The 14431-nt window shown below is 27.6% G+C and overlaps 1 protein-coding gene across 1 annotated transcript; it reads left to right on the top strand.

Annotated features, from left to right (window-relative positions):
• Positions 1 to 4531: 4531 nt before the first annotated feature.
• LOC132921805 (dnaJ homolog subfamily C member 22) lies at positions 4532 to 11895 on the top strand. Its single transcript, XM_060985011.1, has 5 exons — positions 4532 to 5106; positions 9237 to 9384; positions 10026 to 10263; positions 10453 to 10720; positions 11113 to 11895. Exons 1-5 carry the CDS (start codon positions 4780 to 4782, stop codon positions 11323 to 11325), a joined length of 1194 nt encoding a protein of 397 aa, XP_060840994.1. The 5' UTR covers positions 4532 to 4779; the 3' UTR covers positions 11326 to 11895.
• The last annotated feature ends 2536 nt before the right edge of the window (positions 11896 to 14431 follow it).

Genomic DNA, 14431 nt, shown 5'->3' with positions numbered 1-14431 from the left:
ATTTTAGTATTTAATAATTGGCGATGGGTAATGTAAAACAATTATAAATAATTTTAAATGATTATTTTTTGTATTAATTTGTAAACCATACCTACTGATAATTTTTGATTGATTTTTTACGATTTTCTTTAAAGGTTTACAGTCAACTCAGACACTCAGTCAAGTTTTTAAGTATATTAAAATAAATTGTCAAATTTGTTTTTAAATTTTAAATAGTTAAGTATGGGTAATGACTGAAATAAGTACCTAGGGCCCTATAAAGATTTCTACAGTGCCTTACCTATATTATAGTTATATAATATGTCCGTCAAGTGTCAATAATACAAATAAAATACAATATTTTATACAATATTATTTTTTAATAAGATTTTTTTATAATTCTAAGATTTTATAAAATTTTATTACATTTATTTAAAATGTATAAAAATATATTTTTTTCCCAGCTAATAATTAAATAATTATATAAAAAAAAATAATACTATACCTAAGTAGGAGAATGTATTCTTAATCTTAAGATAAATTAAAATATAACCAAAATTGTAAATTTATAAAAATGTTTGTATTATTTATTTATAATTTAAAGGACTTAGCTAATCAACAGACAATAGCAGGCATAAATTCAATCACCATCTAAGTTGCAATAGTAATGGTTTAATGACATCAATAAATACATTAAGATGTTATTTTTATACTTTAAAACTGAATATGTTATAATATATGATAAGTGATAATTGTAATTGCGTTTTTTTGAAATTAAATTAAGTTTTGAAAACTTTATAAAAGAATCTAAAAAATTTACTTTACTTTAATTTACTCTACCGCTTTGTCTCATGTATGATCAGAACAAATACGTCAAAAAAAATAATATAAATCATATAATGATACAAAAATACTAACTAGATATACCTACTCAGGTGTACAATGTACATATCGTTAAATATAGCCGAATAGGTTTATTATATATTTTTATTATTATTAGTATTTAGTTGGTAATTGGTATGTGAATAATATGGTTATGCCAAGTAGAATGGAACAGAATTCCGTTTGTCGTAAATGATATATTTACATATCTACCTATATAGGTATTAGGTAGTACGTATAATAGGTATATAATCGAGTCATCTCAGTGGGGCCCAGTATTCATATGTATATGAAATGAAATGAAATGAAATAAATAAATAAATAATGTATTGTGAAATATATAATATTATTTACCTATAATATATTATACATATAATTATTCTTTATGATGTTACAATGTTACATTTAAATTGTAAAAAAAAGTATATTTTCGCTCTTAAAAATCGTATTTTATCATTTATTGACCGTTTGTCATTGCATTATATTAAAATATTTGTTTTTAAACAGTTATGCGTAAAATTTAACGGTATTTTAGAAACATATATACCTTATCTATACCTATTATTCCTATAGTTATACTTTATACGGATGATAGTAGTATAGTACTATGAAACCATTGATTAGGTATTATAATAACTTAAAATGTATTAATTTTTATAATTAATTGAAAATATTCAATGAAGCTATTAAAAGGTTTAAAAGCTCATATTATATTGTTACTCATTATGTACCTATTAAATACCTATAATTTATATAATAATGTTGGTTTTAAATAAATGTAATACGATTTACGACTAAGTACCTACCTATTTAACACTACATTTAAATAGGTACTTATCCATGTTCCATATTATAATATTATGTAAGACAACTGACAAAATAATTAAGATTTTATTTTTTCCAAAAATGTATTCCTAAGTAAATTCTTGTTAACCTATCTTACCTATCTCTAATACCTATAATATATTTGTTAAATAAGTTTCTAAAGTATGCTATCCCCGTTAATATTAAATTAGGGATGTACCTATGGACGATTATCGATTCCATGTAAATTGTTTAATGTCTTAAGTTTCTATACTAATTATTAATTACTATAACGCGTTTATGTTTATAGAACCTTCATTTAATGTGATGATAATAATAATTATACCAAACGTTGTGTTAAAAATTAAAATAGGTAACTGCAATATCTGATTTTCAAAGTTTTTGTGTAAAAATACTTTTGACGTAAATAACACATAAATAAATGTATACAATAGGAGTAGAAGTTGGATGATTTACCATTTACCTACTAGATTTACATAATAAAATATAAATACCTTGTCAAATACTCAAATACTCCGTTGCATAATACACATTTATTTATTCAAACACTTAAATTGAAATGTATAATAAAAATCATATTTATATTTTGTAAAGGTATAAACATAGCACTGGTCATTGTCGGATACCTATATTAACTATGGCCTATGAGATAACTTTCAAGTCAGAATACTGTAATATAGTCGTATAACTATTTTATTATTTTATTGTATCACAATATCAAAATATATTTACGAGTGTAATAAATTGATATGACATTTTTTTCATATTTTATTGTGATAGTATTTATTTTGTTTTATGACGCACCAATATGTCTATGAAGAAAACATATTTTTCAAAAGCTCATTAAGTTTAAGTCTTATATTAGGCATGAGCGTGGATTATGACATTATGTATTTATGTGTACCTATATTAAATACTTAATAAACTAAATACTATAGTAACTACTAATTAGTATAAAAGTAAATGTTATACCTATGAGCTATTGCTATACCAATAGTAGCTATACCCAAATGCGACTGGAGTATTAGGGTTTGTAGGAATTTATTCAAATTTATATTATCATAAAAATTGTATACCTACCTGGCTCCCTATATAATATAATAATATGTAAAAGACTAGAGGGTTAATAAAACTTCGGTGTGTTTTAAATGTTTTATTATTCCTGCTAAGTATTAATATGTATAAGTACTCTTTATTATTATTATTATTATATTATCTATGTGACCAAGGGCGCCAGCAGGGGGGCAAAGAGGCCATTGCCCCTACTGGGATTTTTTTAAAACTATTGTTAATTTAATGCCACGCATATTATTATTATATAATTAATAATAATATTTAAATATATAATATTATAACATAATTTTATTGAAATTAATTTATGAAGTTAAGTAAAAATTATTATATTTTTCGATAATCTAAAACTATATAATCTTGAAAGTATTTATTAGTTAACAATTTACAATGTTGACTGTATGTCGCTTAAAATTATAAAATCTCCCGAGTCCCGATTTCTTAGGTATTTGATTTGGTTTTAGAATTTTGATCTTGCCTCGGGTTAGATTTGGCGCGCTTGTATGTGGCTCTGTTGCCCATGAGCTTTTATACTTCATTATTTTAATATTATTTTTACTTTCGTCTACATAATTTTTTTAATTGGGCAAAGTAAAAATACTGTGTAGTTAGTTATTATTATTTATTAAAATATTAGTATATTATTATTTCCGTTATTTTTAGATCGATAGACAATAATTGTTCGAATTTAAAGCAAAATGTTTTAGATCTTTATTTTACAAGATTTTTTTTATAAAGTTATACCTTAAATCTATAGGTACTTTTCAAAATGCAACAATTAATAATCTAATGATCAGTTATACGTTGTAGTTTAACTATTGTTTTGTGTTTGTACATTCATTGAGTTAAGACATTAGTTGTAGACTATTTAACGGTCATTAGTCATTATTCATTATATATGCGATACCTATACTGAGCCCAATACTGGCTATACTTAATTTAATGTTTTAACAATATACATAGGACCATTAATTATTATAGTGCTTCGAGTGCTTCGACTACTTTAATTTGTCTCTGAATAATCGAAAATAGAAGGTTTTCCTATAACCCTATTGAATTTTTTGTAAAAATATACATAAAATTAAGTATAAAATATATTAAAATACCTACACCTATATCATATCGTATATTCGCATTATCGCTTATACACATATTATAAAATCATCAAGATTCTTGAGTTTTTCTAGAAATAAGGAATTATAGTTGCTGGAATTTAATTTTAAACAACTACAATATTTTATAATGATTCGTAGATAGGTATTATAGTTATTATAATTTGATATACCTATCCTAAATCGTGATCACTGCAGGTCGTAATTTGTAACTTAGTACCTAAGTTGTAAGTACAAACACTACGGCGATACACTGGTACACATATTATAGGTACCTTATTGTATACTTACGTAGGTGGTTGCGCACAATAAGTGTTGATACATAAACATAACTACATAAGTATACAATCGTTAAATCGTATATTATTCTATCCTGTGTATATGTACTTATTTTGAATGTTAGTAGTATCTACAACAGCCAATAGGTATCATGTATCTATATAGTGTAGGTACTATTAGGTAGGTACTGCAATGTCCGCGACGGCCCACGACAACCAGTTCGGCGTTGAACGCTTCGCGAGCGCCTGCGCTGTCCGTGACGTCATCATCGTGAATGCTGTTCGTTCGCCGGAGACCTGTTGAACTGCGTGGCCTACATCCGGAAATCCCGTTACCCGTGCCACTTGTTCGGCACCACCAGACGCCTAGAGCTCCACGCATACGTGTTCAGGGGAGGGGGGAGGGGGCTCGGCGATCGCATTATTATGTTATTATTATTATTTTCATATACACGACAGTAACGATTACGAATCGGTAACGCGTCAGCGTATCGTGCCCGGCACAGACATTTCACTCGTATTTGCAGTGTATAGGTACACTCACCTTATTATTACTATAACGTACAGTATTAGTATTAAATTTAATTAAAATTAATATATTATTGCAAATATACCTACCAATATACGCACGTATGTTCGGGCTACCGGGAATTATGAGCAAAGGTGTCTCCGGACAGAGCGGCGGCAGCAATCGGAGTCACATCTCTAAGAGCAGCAATAACAGCAACAAGAGTAAAACGCTTACGTATCTGCTGTGGCTGATCGGCGGCGTGTGCGGACTGCACCATTTCTACTTGGGTAGAGACCTGCAAGGCGTGCTTTGGTGGTGCACGTTCGGTGGGTATTTCGGATTTGGTTGGCTCAGGGACCTGTTCTATATCGGCGAATACGTGGCCGACGCTAACAAAGACGAGAAATACATGAAAAAAGTCGAGTACATGGTGCGAGTACACGAAAAGGTGAGTACTTGTGTAGGACTTTTAACATCTTACTTGAAGGAAGGGTTCTTAACAATCTAACGTAATATTACTAGCATTTAGTTCGACGTAAATTCGACTTTTACTCATTCACACGACATGTAAATAATCATTATAATCACATGATACTCCTTTAGTCTATAGAATAGTTTTTGCATAGTTTATAAAAACATTAAAAATTATTTTACAACATAATATTATATTTTGATATTTACCTCTCTTCATTAGATCACTAGATGGTGTAATATATCAACGAACATATTTAATATTATTTATTATATTATTATTGTCACGTGTGACACTTTTAATAATAGGAATATTAGGAATATAAGTATAGCTATTATTCCAATAATACTTACTATTACTCATACGTCTTATTTATAATTTTATTATATTGGTTCTTTTGGAGTAATATGCCAGTACCTAATCGGCAGCAGGGACGCAGGGACTCTCGTCATACGTCATTATAATACATACTTGTAATAATGTTGTTAATAATTATATACGAACTTAAGAAGTCTAAAACTCCTAAATTCGGCCCTGATCAGCAGGTATACATAACATTATGTTAGCCTTTTTTCACGCTTGGGTATGCAGTATGAAATCACGAGAAATTAATATAATTTATAGATGTGATTGGTACCTATGTGGCTATATGGTTTTCCTAACGTATGTACCTACGTTGGCATACTTATAAATAACTACTTTTAACTACTTATACATTGCGTGTACGATGTGACGCGGAGACAGCCGGAAACGTCTCGGTCGGTTTGAAAAAAGTGTCAGACGAAAGAAATGGAACACGATCCGTATTCCATCAACATCTATAATATAAACGCATCGAAGCGATTCATTGACGACCGGTAATATTGTTTACATTTACCTCGTTCGTTGGCTACATTGAAACTCGAATAAATTATTTCTATCGTTATTATTTTAAGAATTCGGATAAAAAACTACAAAAATTTAAAGCGGCTCACATGATACAAATTAATGTTTTTATATATAGGTCAACAATAGGTATATACTAGATATTTATATTGTATACCTTTATGATATACCTTTATCAGGCCAAAAACGATCGAAAAATAATATATGAAATCGAAACACGTATAACACATATGGTTGCGATCGTATATACTTATAGACTATAGTATCTATATATTATCTGTTTATATCTTATTTACTTACATACGTGGTTGTTTTATATGACGTGGTTAAATTTCTTATTTAGTCCGGTAATTCGAGTATAATTCTATACTTCTTGCAATTATTATTTATCAATCTTATAATATTCATCAAATTTACCTGAACACAAATACGGCTACATATATAATATATTAATAAAAAGCTATTTTTTATAAAACATTTTAATTTACACTTTTCAAGTTATTATATAAGTACAATAATATATTACAAAGATATTACTTAAATTATTTTTAAAAAATTACCATGATAATACATATGAAAAGACAATATTATTGTATTTGTATAATTACTTGAAAAAAATCGTACGTAATAATTTAAATAGTTGTAGGTGTACAATTATTATTTAACTGTATGGTGTGTACCTATACACATTTTATAGTTACTTAAAAATATAATATAATTAAATCTTTAGTTAAGGGTTTTCAAACTTTAAAACTTTATAATTTATAACTGACAGAAAATGGAAAGTTTATTTTTGGCGGAAATCAGTGACACCCATCTAAATATCATCTAATATATAAAATATAAATATATAACTTATATAAAACCTATTGAAAATTATTATTTATACGGGCATACAGCTATGTTTTTTCATTATATTTACATTTTGTAAAAAAAAAGTACTATACTACTTATAATTTATATATTAAAGTTTTATAATTTATAAGCATTCTGATATAATATATTATACCTAGACCTAGTACCTACCTAATATATATCCTGCTGTGTGTGATCTATTTTACTGCTTTGAAAACCTCAATAAAGGCGAATGGGTATCGCAAAACGATACCTAAATTTCATTTTGATAGAGAAAATAGACTTGAGTATTGAATTTAAATCTAATTCATCAAAAATCATAAAGAAACATATAACATTCTTTTCGCTAACGTAAATCATGTTCGAAAAATTATATTTGTTTACCGGCCCCTTCTGCGACGAGAGTTCGGCTCTTGGACATAGGACATGTTTGGAATTTAACCTTGAAAATACCTACCACAGAAACACATGCAGGTTAATCACCTTTATTTCTCTGAAAATGAATTGTATATGATATTGCTGTTAGAGGGTTCTTAACTCATCTTGTTGTATAAAATATTATATCTGATTAACTTAACGAGACGTGGTTTTGTAAAATATAATAATCGTATCTACTTTAAACACGATGCCACGACACAGCGAATTTGAATACATTCTACTTTTGGCTTATTGGCTATGTGGTAACATTTTGGTTAGACTATTATTCATTGATAATTCTAATAATATAATACTGTATTTATGAGATATTAAAAACTAAAATATTATTTCGTAATACAGGTGATACAGACATACAGTCATACAGTGATTATTGTGAACACTTCGTTGGTTTTTCGAACATAAAATTCATTATTCACCGTATTAATAATATATTCGGGCAAACGTACATTAAACCATTAATTTTTTAATGGTTTTTTTTTTTTGTGTTTAAACCTGTTTCGAGATAATACTACACAATTTATCTATTTTGTATATTACACAAAAACAACGGTATCACGATTCGGTGGCAGGATATTTAATAATAATATTATATTATATACGAATACGTTAGCGATATCCTGCATACGTCCAATGAACTAGTGACGTTTAATATCGTCGCTAGATAGCGGTTTTTAATCTTGTTACGCTCTCACTTGTTACGGTTGGGACAAGACTGCAAGTATATATTGTACGATTTAACATCAACTCTTCACCTCACCTCCATTACCTTACCGTCGGGTCTACACTCTTGGCGCGGTAACCGAGCGGTTACCGATTGTCCACATTTCGACCTGAGGAAAGTCCCCGGACCGTATGCAGAAAGTGCAACCGGCTTAACGGCCGTTCAATTCCGCCCCATTCGCCCGTCTACTTGATGGAAGTGAATGGAGCACGTTTCCACGTGCCCATGATCCATTAGGGCGGATTGTGGGCGAACATTGACTGGTCCTAGAAATACAGTATGTAAAGGGAGGGTTACGCAAGTGGCCCTTGACATAATGGGGCTTATCAACGGAGGCGAGGTTTCATTTTTTAATTTTTTTTTATCCTTATATAAACGTTTTTTTATTTTTTTATTTTTATCTTATTCCACAAAATCACAAAACCACAACACTCGACGATGATTAAAAAATCGTACGAAAATTTTTTTTAATATAAACAGTAATACTTATTATGATAACAATACTTTTTTATTAGAACCTAAAAATTAAATCACACACAGGTTGAGGTGATTATGACTAATAGATTTTGAACTAAAAAAATCACCGTTATTGATGCATTTACGACCTAAGCAAAAGCAATATACAGAAATGTAGAACAAATGAATACACATTTGTAACAATACAACGACAGTCGACAACTGTCAAGTTATGCATTTTATAATATTATCAATAATATAATAAAAAAAAATGTATTTAAATTTAAACCAAAATGTTATAATATTATTCTTTAAATTATATTATAATTTAGGTAAAATATTTATTCAATAAAAAGATAATTAAGAATTATCGAAAATTAATTAATAAGCATATCCTAACTAATCTTACAATCTACTATGTGCTTGGACATTTACTATGTAGTAGGTACATATTATATTATCATATATTTTATTTTCAATTTTAACATCCCAAGATTCGTTATAAGTGTTAATGTTAAGTCGTTAAGTAACTACTTAGTCATTTATTACTAAATCACAGGCCAACTACATAAATAATAAATTAAAACTTATAAGAATATAATTATTAGTAAATAGTAGTTACAATAATAGTCCAACTGAATTATTATTACCTAGTTAATTGTTTTACGTACCTAGTACTTAGTAGTCTGAATTTATTATTATGAGTTGAAACTATTGAAACTAATATCTGACATTTTTTACTATATTTCAGCCACCGTTTTCTACGGTTCGATTCACTGGAATGGTAGTAGTGGCTTATCTTTTCAGTACTGTTGTATCCTTAGCAATACCTGAGGATAATGTTGGAGGTCTTAGTTGGCAATGGTTACATGTATTTACTCCTCTAGCTGCAGCTTTAGGTAAGTAATTGATATTTTAAAATAGTAATACTATTATGTAAACCACTTTTAAAATGATTTTTTCTATTTCTATATCATTATTTTTTTTATTAATTATGTACCTATATGGCTATATCAAGCATTAGTACATGTTTTATAATATTTAATAGGACATGGCACAATAGAACATTTTTCAGTCATACAGCCAAGATAATATATTAGGTATTAATATTATTGTTGTAATACCCTTATAAATTGTAGGAATCTACTGGCCTTCTAATTAATTTCAATAATATTTGACTTTTATGAGTTTAAGCAAATTGTACTTTGTCTAATATCTATTGTTTATGTATTAAACAACATTTGTGATTAGTAAAAAAATCAATAATCTATAAAAAAAAATAGATAGTATTTTCTACATTAATTAAAAACAAAAATATGAGTTTATCACTTAATTTCATTAGATACATAGTCATCAGTTGTCTCATGGCGTAACTCGTAAGAGTTCATAAATTAAAATGTATTTTTTCTTGTTAATCTACAAATCAAAAATTATGTTCAATAGGCTCTGCATATGAGCTCTTAAATTATTATTTAAAATTAATTTAATATTAAATATTTACTAAATACTTACCTACTTATTGTTGTTAATGCATTTTTAGGAGTATGGGCTGTGGGAAATATTGGTCATGAAAAAGGATCTCTAAAATGGCCTTTAATATGTGCATATTTAGTACCTATGGTTGGTAATCCATTGAAATCATTTATTTTTGATAAATGGGGCTATGATATTGATGAATCTACATCGTTTGCCATCATGATATTATCTGCAGCATGGTCATTTGATCATTTGGAAAAACGGTGGAGACCAAAAAACCGAAAGACTCCAGGTACTTTAAAGTAAGTATATATGAAAAATAATGTTTGTAGATTGTAAGAATTTAGGTATAATAAAATAGAAATTCAATTAAAGTTAGGTGTAATCATATTTATATGATTAATATTTCTTCAAAATAACCTATTTATTTAAAAAAAAATGTGAATGTATTTTTTATACAATGTTTACTTACTATGTAATTCAATTTTCAGGAGAATTATGGTTATCAGTATGTGTTGTTTATTATACATGGCTTTATGGAGTAGTTATTTGTATTTCAATGCCAAAGTAACTGATGAAGAAGGAGATGAAGTACCATTCCACGAGGCTTTAGGTCATTTTTTCAGTTCACCCTGGTGGTTAGATGTAAAACAATCATTTATTGATGTATGGCAATTTGCTCAAGAACACGGGTGGATGGAGACTTGGCGGCAAATAGTTTCATTGTCTGATCCTTCGGGTGAACAGAATGCTTTTAAGGTGAGATATATATATATATATATATAATATGTCAAATATGTAAAATAATTTAAAACTAAACTTATGTAATTAAAATTGAAAGAATTTATAAAATATAAAATTGTATACTTACAATTTTACAACATCATTATTCGTGAATAGAATGCAGATTTTTATGTAATTGTATATTTTTGGATTTTTGTCAGTTGTGTTATTAAGTCATAAACTCATAACAGTTTCAAGCAAATAACAAAAATTTTGCTGCTAATTTAAAAATGTGCAAGATTATTATTTTAGAAATCTGTGTTCTATTTGATGAGAACTACTTTGAAGTTAAAATTAATAATTATGTACATATATTTATATAAAAGTTAAACATTTATAATAAACAATACTTATTGTTTTATATTAAGGTGTTGGAATTAAGATCAGGAGCTACGCAAACTGAAATAAAAAATCAATGTAGAACATTAGCAGTAAAATACCACCCAGACAAAGCTAAAGATGATGTAACTAAGAAAGATGTACAAAATCGATTCTTTGAAGTACAGCAAGCATGTGAACTGTTATCAAATAGTAGAGCTAAAAGGCGAAGAAGAAATAAACAATTTAATGAAGAACTTTAAGTTGCAATATTATTTTACTTTTGTTATGTATCTATCATAAAACCATAATTATTTAAAAAATTACTGTGATAAAACCAAATTAATGTTTACTGCAACATTATTTAAGAATAGCATTTTTCATAAATACTATTAGTCAAGGTTTTAAATATTTATGTGATGGATAATTTTAAAACAAAAATTACAATTTTGAAATTCTTTATATGGTAACTTAACATTATACTTTATAAAGGAATATTTTCATCAGATTAATAGTGTTTTAGTTTTAGGAATATTCATTATCATTTATTATACTATAACGTTGTCCAATAAAACACTAGAGTCTAGAATCACATTTTATAAACGCTCATTGAGTATAAATGTATAAATTTGTATGTAAACCAAATTAAACACCAATTTTATATTTACATATTTTGTTAGAATCATAAATGTAATGTTTTCGAGTTTTCAGTGAGTCTCGAAGTTCCTATAAATAATAATAATGTTTAGTTTATTTTTAATATGTATTTAACTTATAATACCAAACTTTATAATTTTATTATTTGTTTAAAATTAAATAATTTTAATTTACTATATAGCTTAGTGTAATTATTGTTAAATGTCAATAGGGTTTAAGACATAGACTGTATACTTCCACAATAATATTTCTAACTTTTTGTAGAATAAAATATTTTGTTCTGTAAAAAATTATATATATTTATAATTTGATATAATTACATTTTAGGAGTTGGGAAATAGTGTAAATGTTTTGTTAAAATATAGATCATAGTAATTATCAATTAACTTTACAATATGGTGCCATTATCAAAATTGTAATGCTAATCTAGTTTTTTTTTTTTGTAATCAGACCATTAGTTAAATACACGGACGTAGGTTAAATAGTTCATAAAATTCATGACATGTAGTATATTTAGAACAATTAGAAGAAAAAAAATTACATGATATGGTTTATTTACCATATAAATTTGATATATCCATTTGATATCATTTGTGTAATTAATATTATTATAATTTAAATAACAGAAATGAAAAAATATATAGCATTAGGTAATGAATTTAGAATTACATATTAAATTTTAAACCATTAATAAATAATATCTGAAAGAGCACCTTAATATTTGAGAATATTAACAATCATTCTTATTTTACTTAGTTAATTTTTTACAATTATATATTTTTATTCATAAATTAACAATTAAACACATTGTTTTCTATAACAAATAAACAAAAAATTCTTATATACAATGTTTTCTATTAAATATTTTTAAGTAATCTTAAAACAATTTTGCGGTAATAGAAAATATCGTTCATTTTTGGATAAAATAAATTTCATTTGAGTTTTAAACTATTTTGAATATATATAATAATACAGTATGATTCTTTTATCATAAAACACTTGTTATTTCAAAAGGTATTCATGTTTTTGAAAACATTTTTTTTACATAGTTTTAAGTTGTTAAAAAACAACGTTTTTATTAAAAAAATTATATTTTTAAATATTTTTTATCCTTATATTTTTTTTAAGATTTTTACTTTTTGGAATGACAACATAGTTTTAATTTCATATTCTAAAGCAGAATAATTTTATGAGTATTTTGATATATAAAAATCAAATTTAGGACGAGTAGTTTATGAGTTATAAGTATTTAAAGTCTTGATGCGCGGAGTGGAGTGGTATGAGGCATAGACTTATAAGTTATAAGTTATAATTATATTGGTGGATTTAATTTACGTTTTAAATAAGATGGGTTTGGAATTATTGAAAAAATGGGCTCTTTGAAGACACACTCTGTCTGCAACGGACGCTATGCCGGCCGCAGATGATGTGTGAGCAGCGTGTAGATACCCATGCTTTTCGAAGCAGTCAACACCCGACGGTTACAGTACCAATGTGTAAAGCGGCACCCCGATAGGTAGTGACTATTTTTCTTGCGCGTTAATTTTCCAACCGTCAACTGGTGTCTGTGTGAAACGCAGTATTCTACGAGCGGATATTTGATACGTTAGGTATATTTGGTCCAGCGGTGGTCAAGACGTCAAGTCAATTATGTAGAGAGTATTTGGTAATACAGTTTATCCTTGTATTGGACTTGCCATCGAACCATAGTTATTAAATATTCGACTATTTAAGTGCCTCGTTATATTAATTTGATTACATACGAGAGTACCTTGTTGTTGTTACACACCAATTAAGTTTATACAATGCAAATTGGTTACGCGGCGATAGTGTACGTGCTTACCCAACACCCTATAATTGAAATTTCTGTTTTTTTTAATTGTCATTAAGACCAAATTAGCCCCAATGAAATACTTGACCATTTATCACTACCCGGCTCGAGTTGAATGCCGCACTATTAATGGCCCGTTAGTTATGTCGCATTCTAACGTCGCAGCTCAACATTATCGGCATTATAATATAAACATAAAGTGCTTATAGCATTGGTTAACTGTTCTTCACTAGTCCTTTAAGGCTTTAAAATAAAGATTTCGAGTACACTAAATCCAAATATTGATACCGAAATATTGTCAAGCAAATTAAGTAACGAACTTGCCAAAATTCATATTACTAGAACTTGGAAAAGTTATTACTTATTAGCCAATGACCAACGAGGACTATACTTAAAAATATCTCATATATATATACAGGCCCGGGTTAATACATGCAATCGTAGGCTCTAGGCAAAGCTGGAGGAGGGTCCAGGGGTCCGACCCCCCAAGATTTTTTTAAAAATAGAAATTTTTTATAGTGATGAATAAAGTTAATTGGCTATAAACTTTCAGTATTTATATTAAAAAAAAAATGGTGACCCCCCCTTCCGAACTTTTTTTTTAGTTGCAGCCTTGGCTCTAGGCACAGTGCTTTTAATTCCTATGCGCTTATACTGCACTGCGGTGTCCAGTATTTAAATGGGTACTAAACCTTCTGTTTAGGAGAGGAAGTGTTGAATTTCAATGTTAATCCTTAAAAACTAAACTTTTATAGGATAATAATTTTAATAAATCTCAAAAACAGTTAATTTTATTCAGTCTACAACTATATAGAAAATTAAATTGTTAAAACCATAAAAAAAACTTATTTTACGCCAAATTGAATATTTTTTTATCCCTC

Source organism: Rhopalosiphum padi, chromosome 2 (genome assembly GCF_020882245.1).
Source record: "Rhopalosiphum padi isolate XX-2018 chromosome 2, ASM2088224v1, whole genome shotgun sequence".
NCBI classification, from domain to species: Eukaryota; Metazoa; Arthropoda; class Insecta; order Hemiptera; family Aphididae; genus Rhopalosiphum; species Rhopalosiphum padi.
This window is presented reverse-complemented; position numbering and strand designations above follow the sequence as displayed.

Coding starts and splice junctions, on each gene's coding strand:
- LOC132921805 (XM_060985011.1), top strand. CDS start 4,780: ATGTTCGGGCTACCGGGAATTATGAGCAAAGGTGTCTCCGGACAGAGC. Junction 10,264..10,452: donor AAGACTCCAGGTACTTTAAA/GTAAGTATATAT, acceptor TTCAATTTTCAG/GAGAATTATGGTTATCAGTA. Junction 10,721..11,112: donor GTGAACAGAATGCTTTTAAG/GTGAGATATATA, acceptor TTTTATATTAAG/GTGTTGGAATTAAGATCAGG.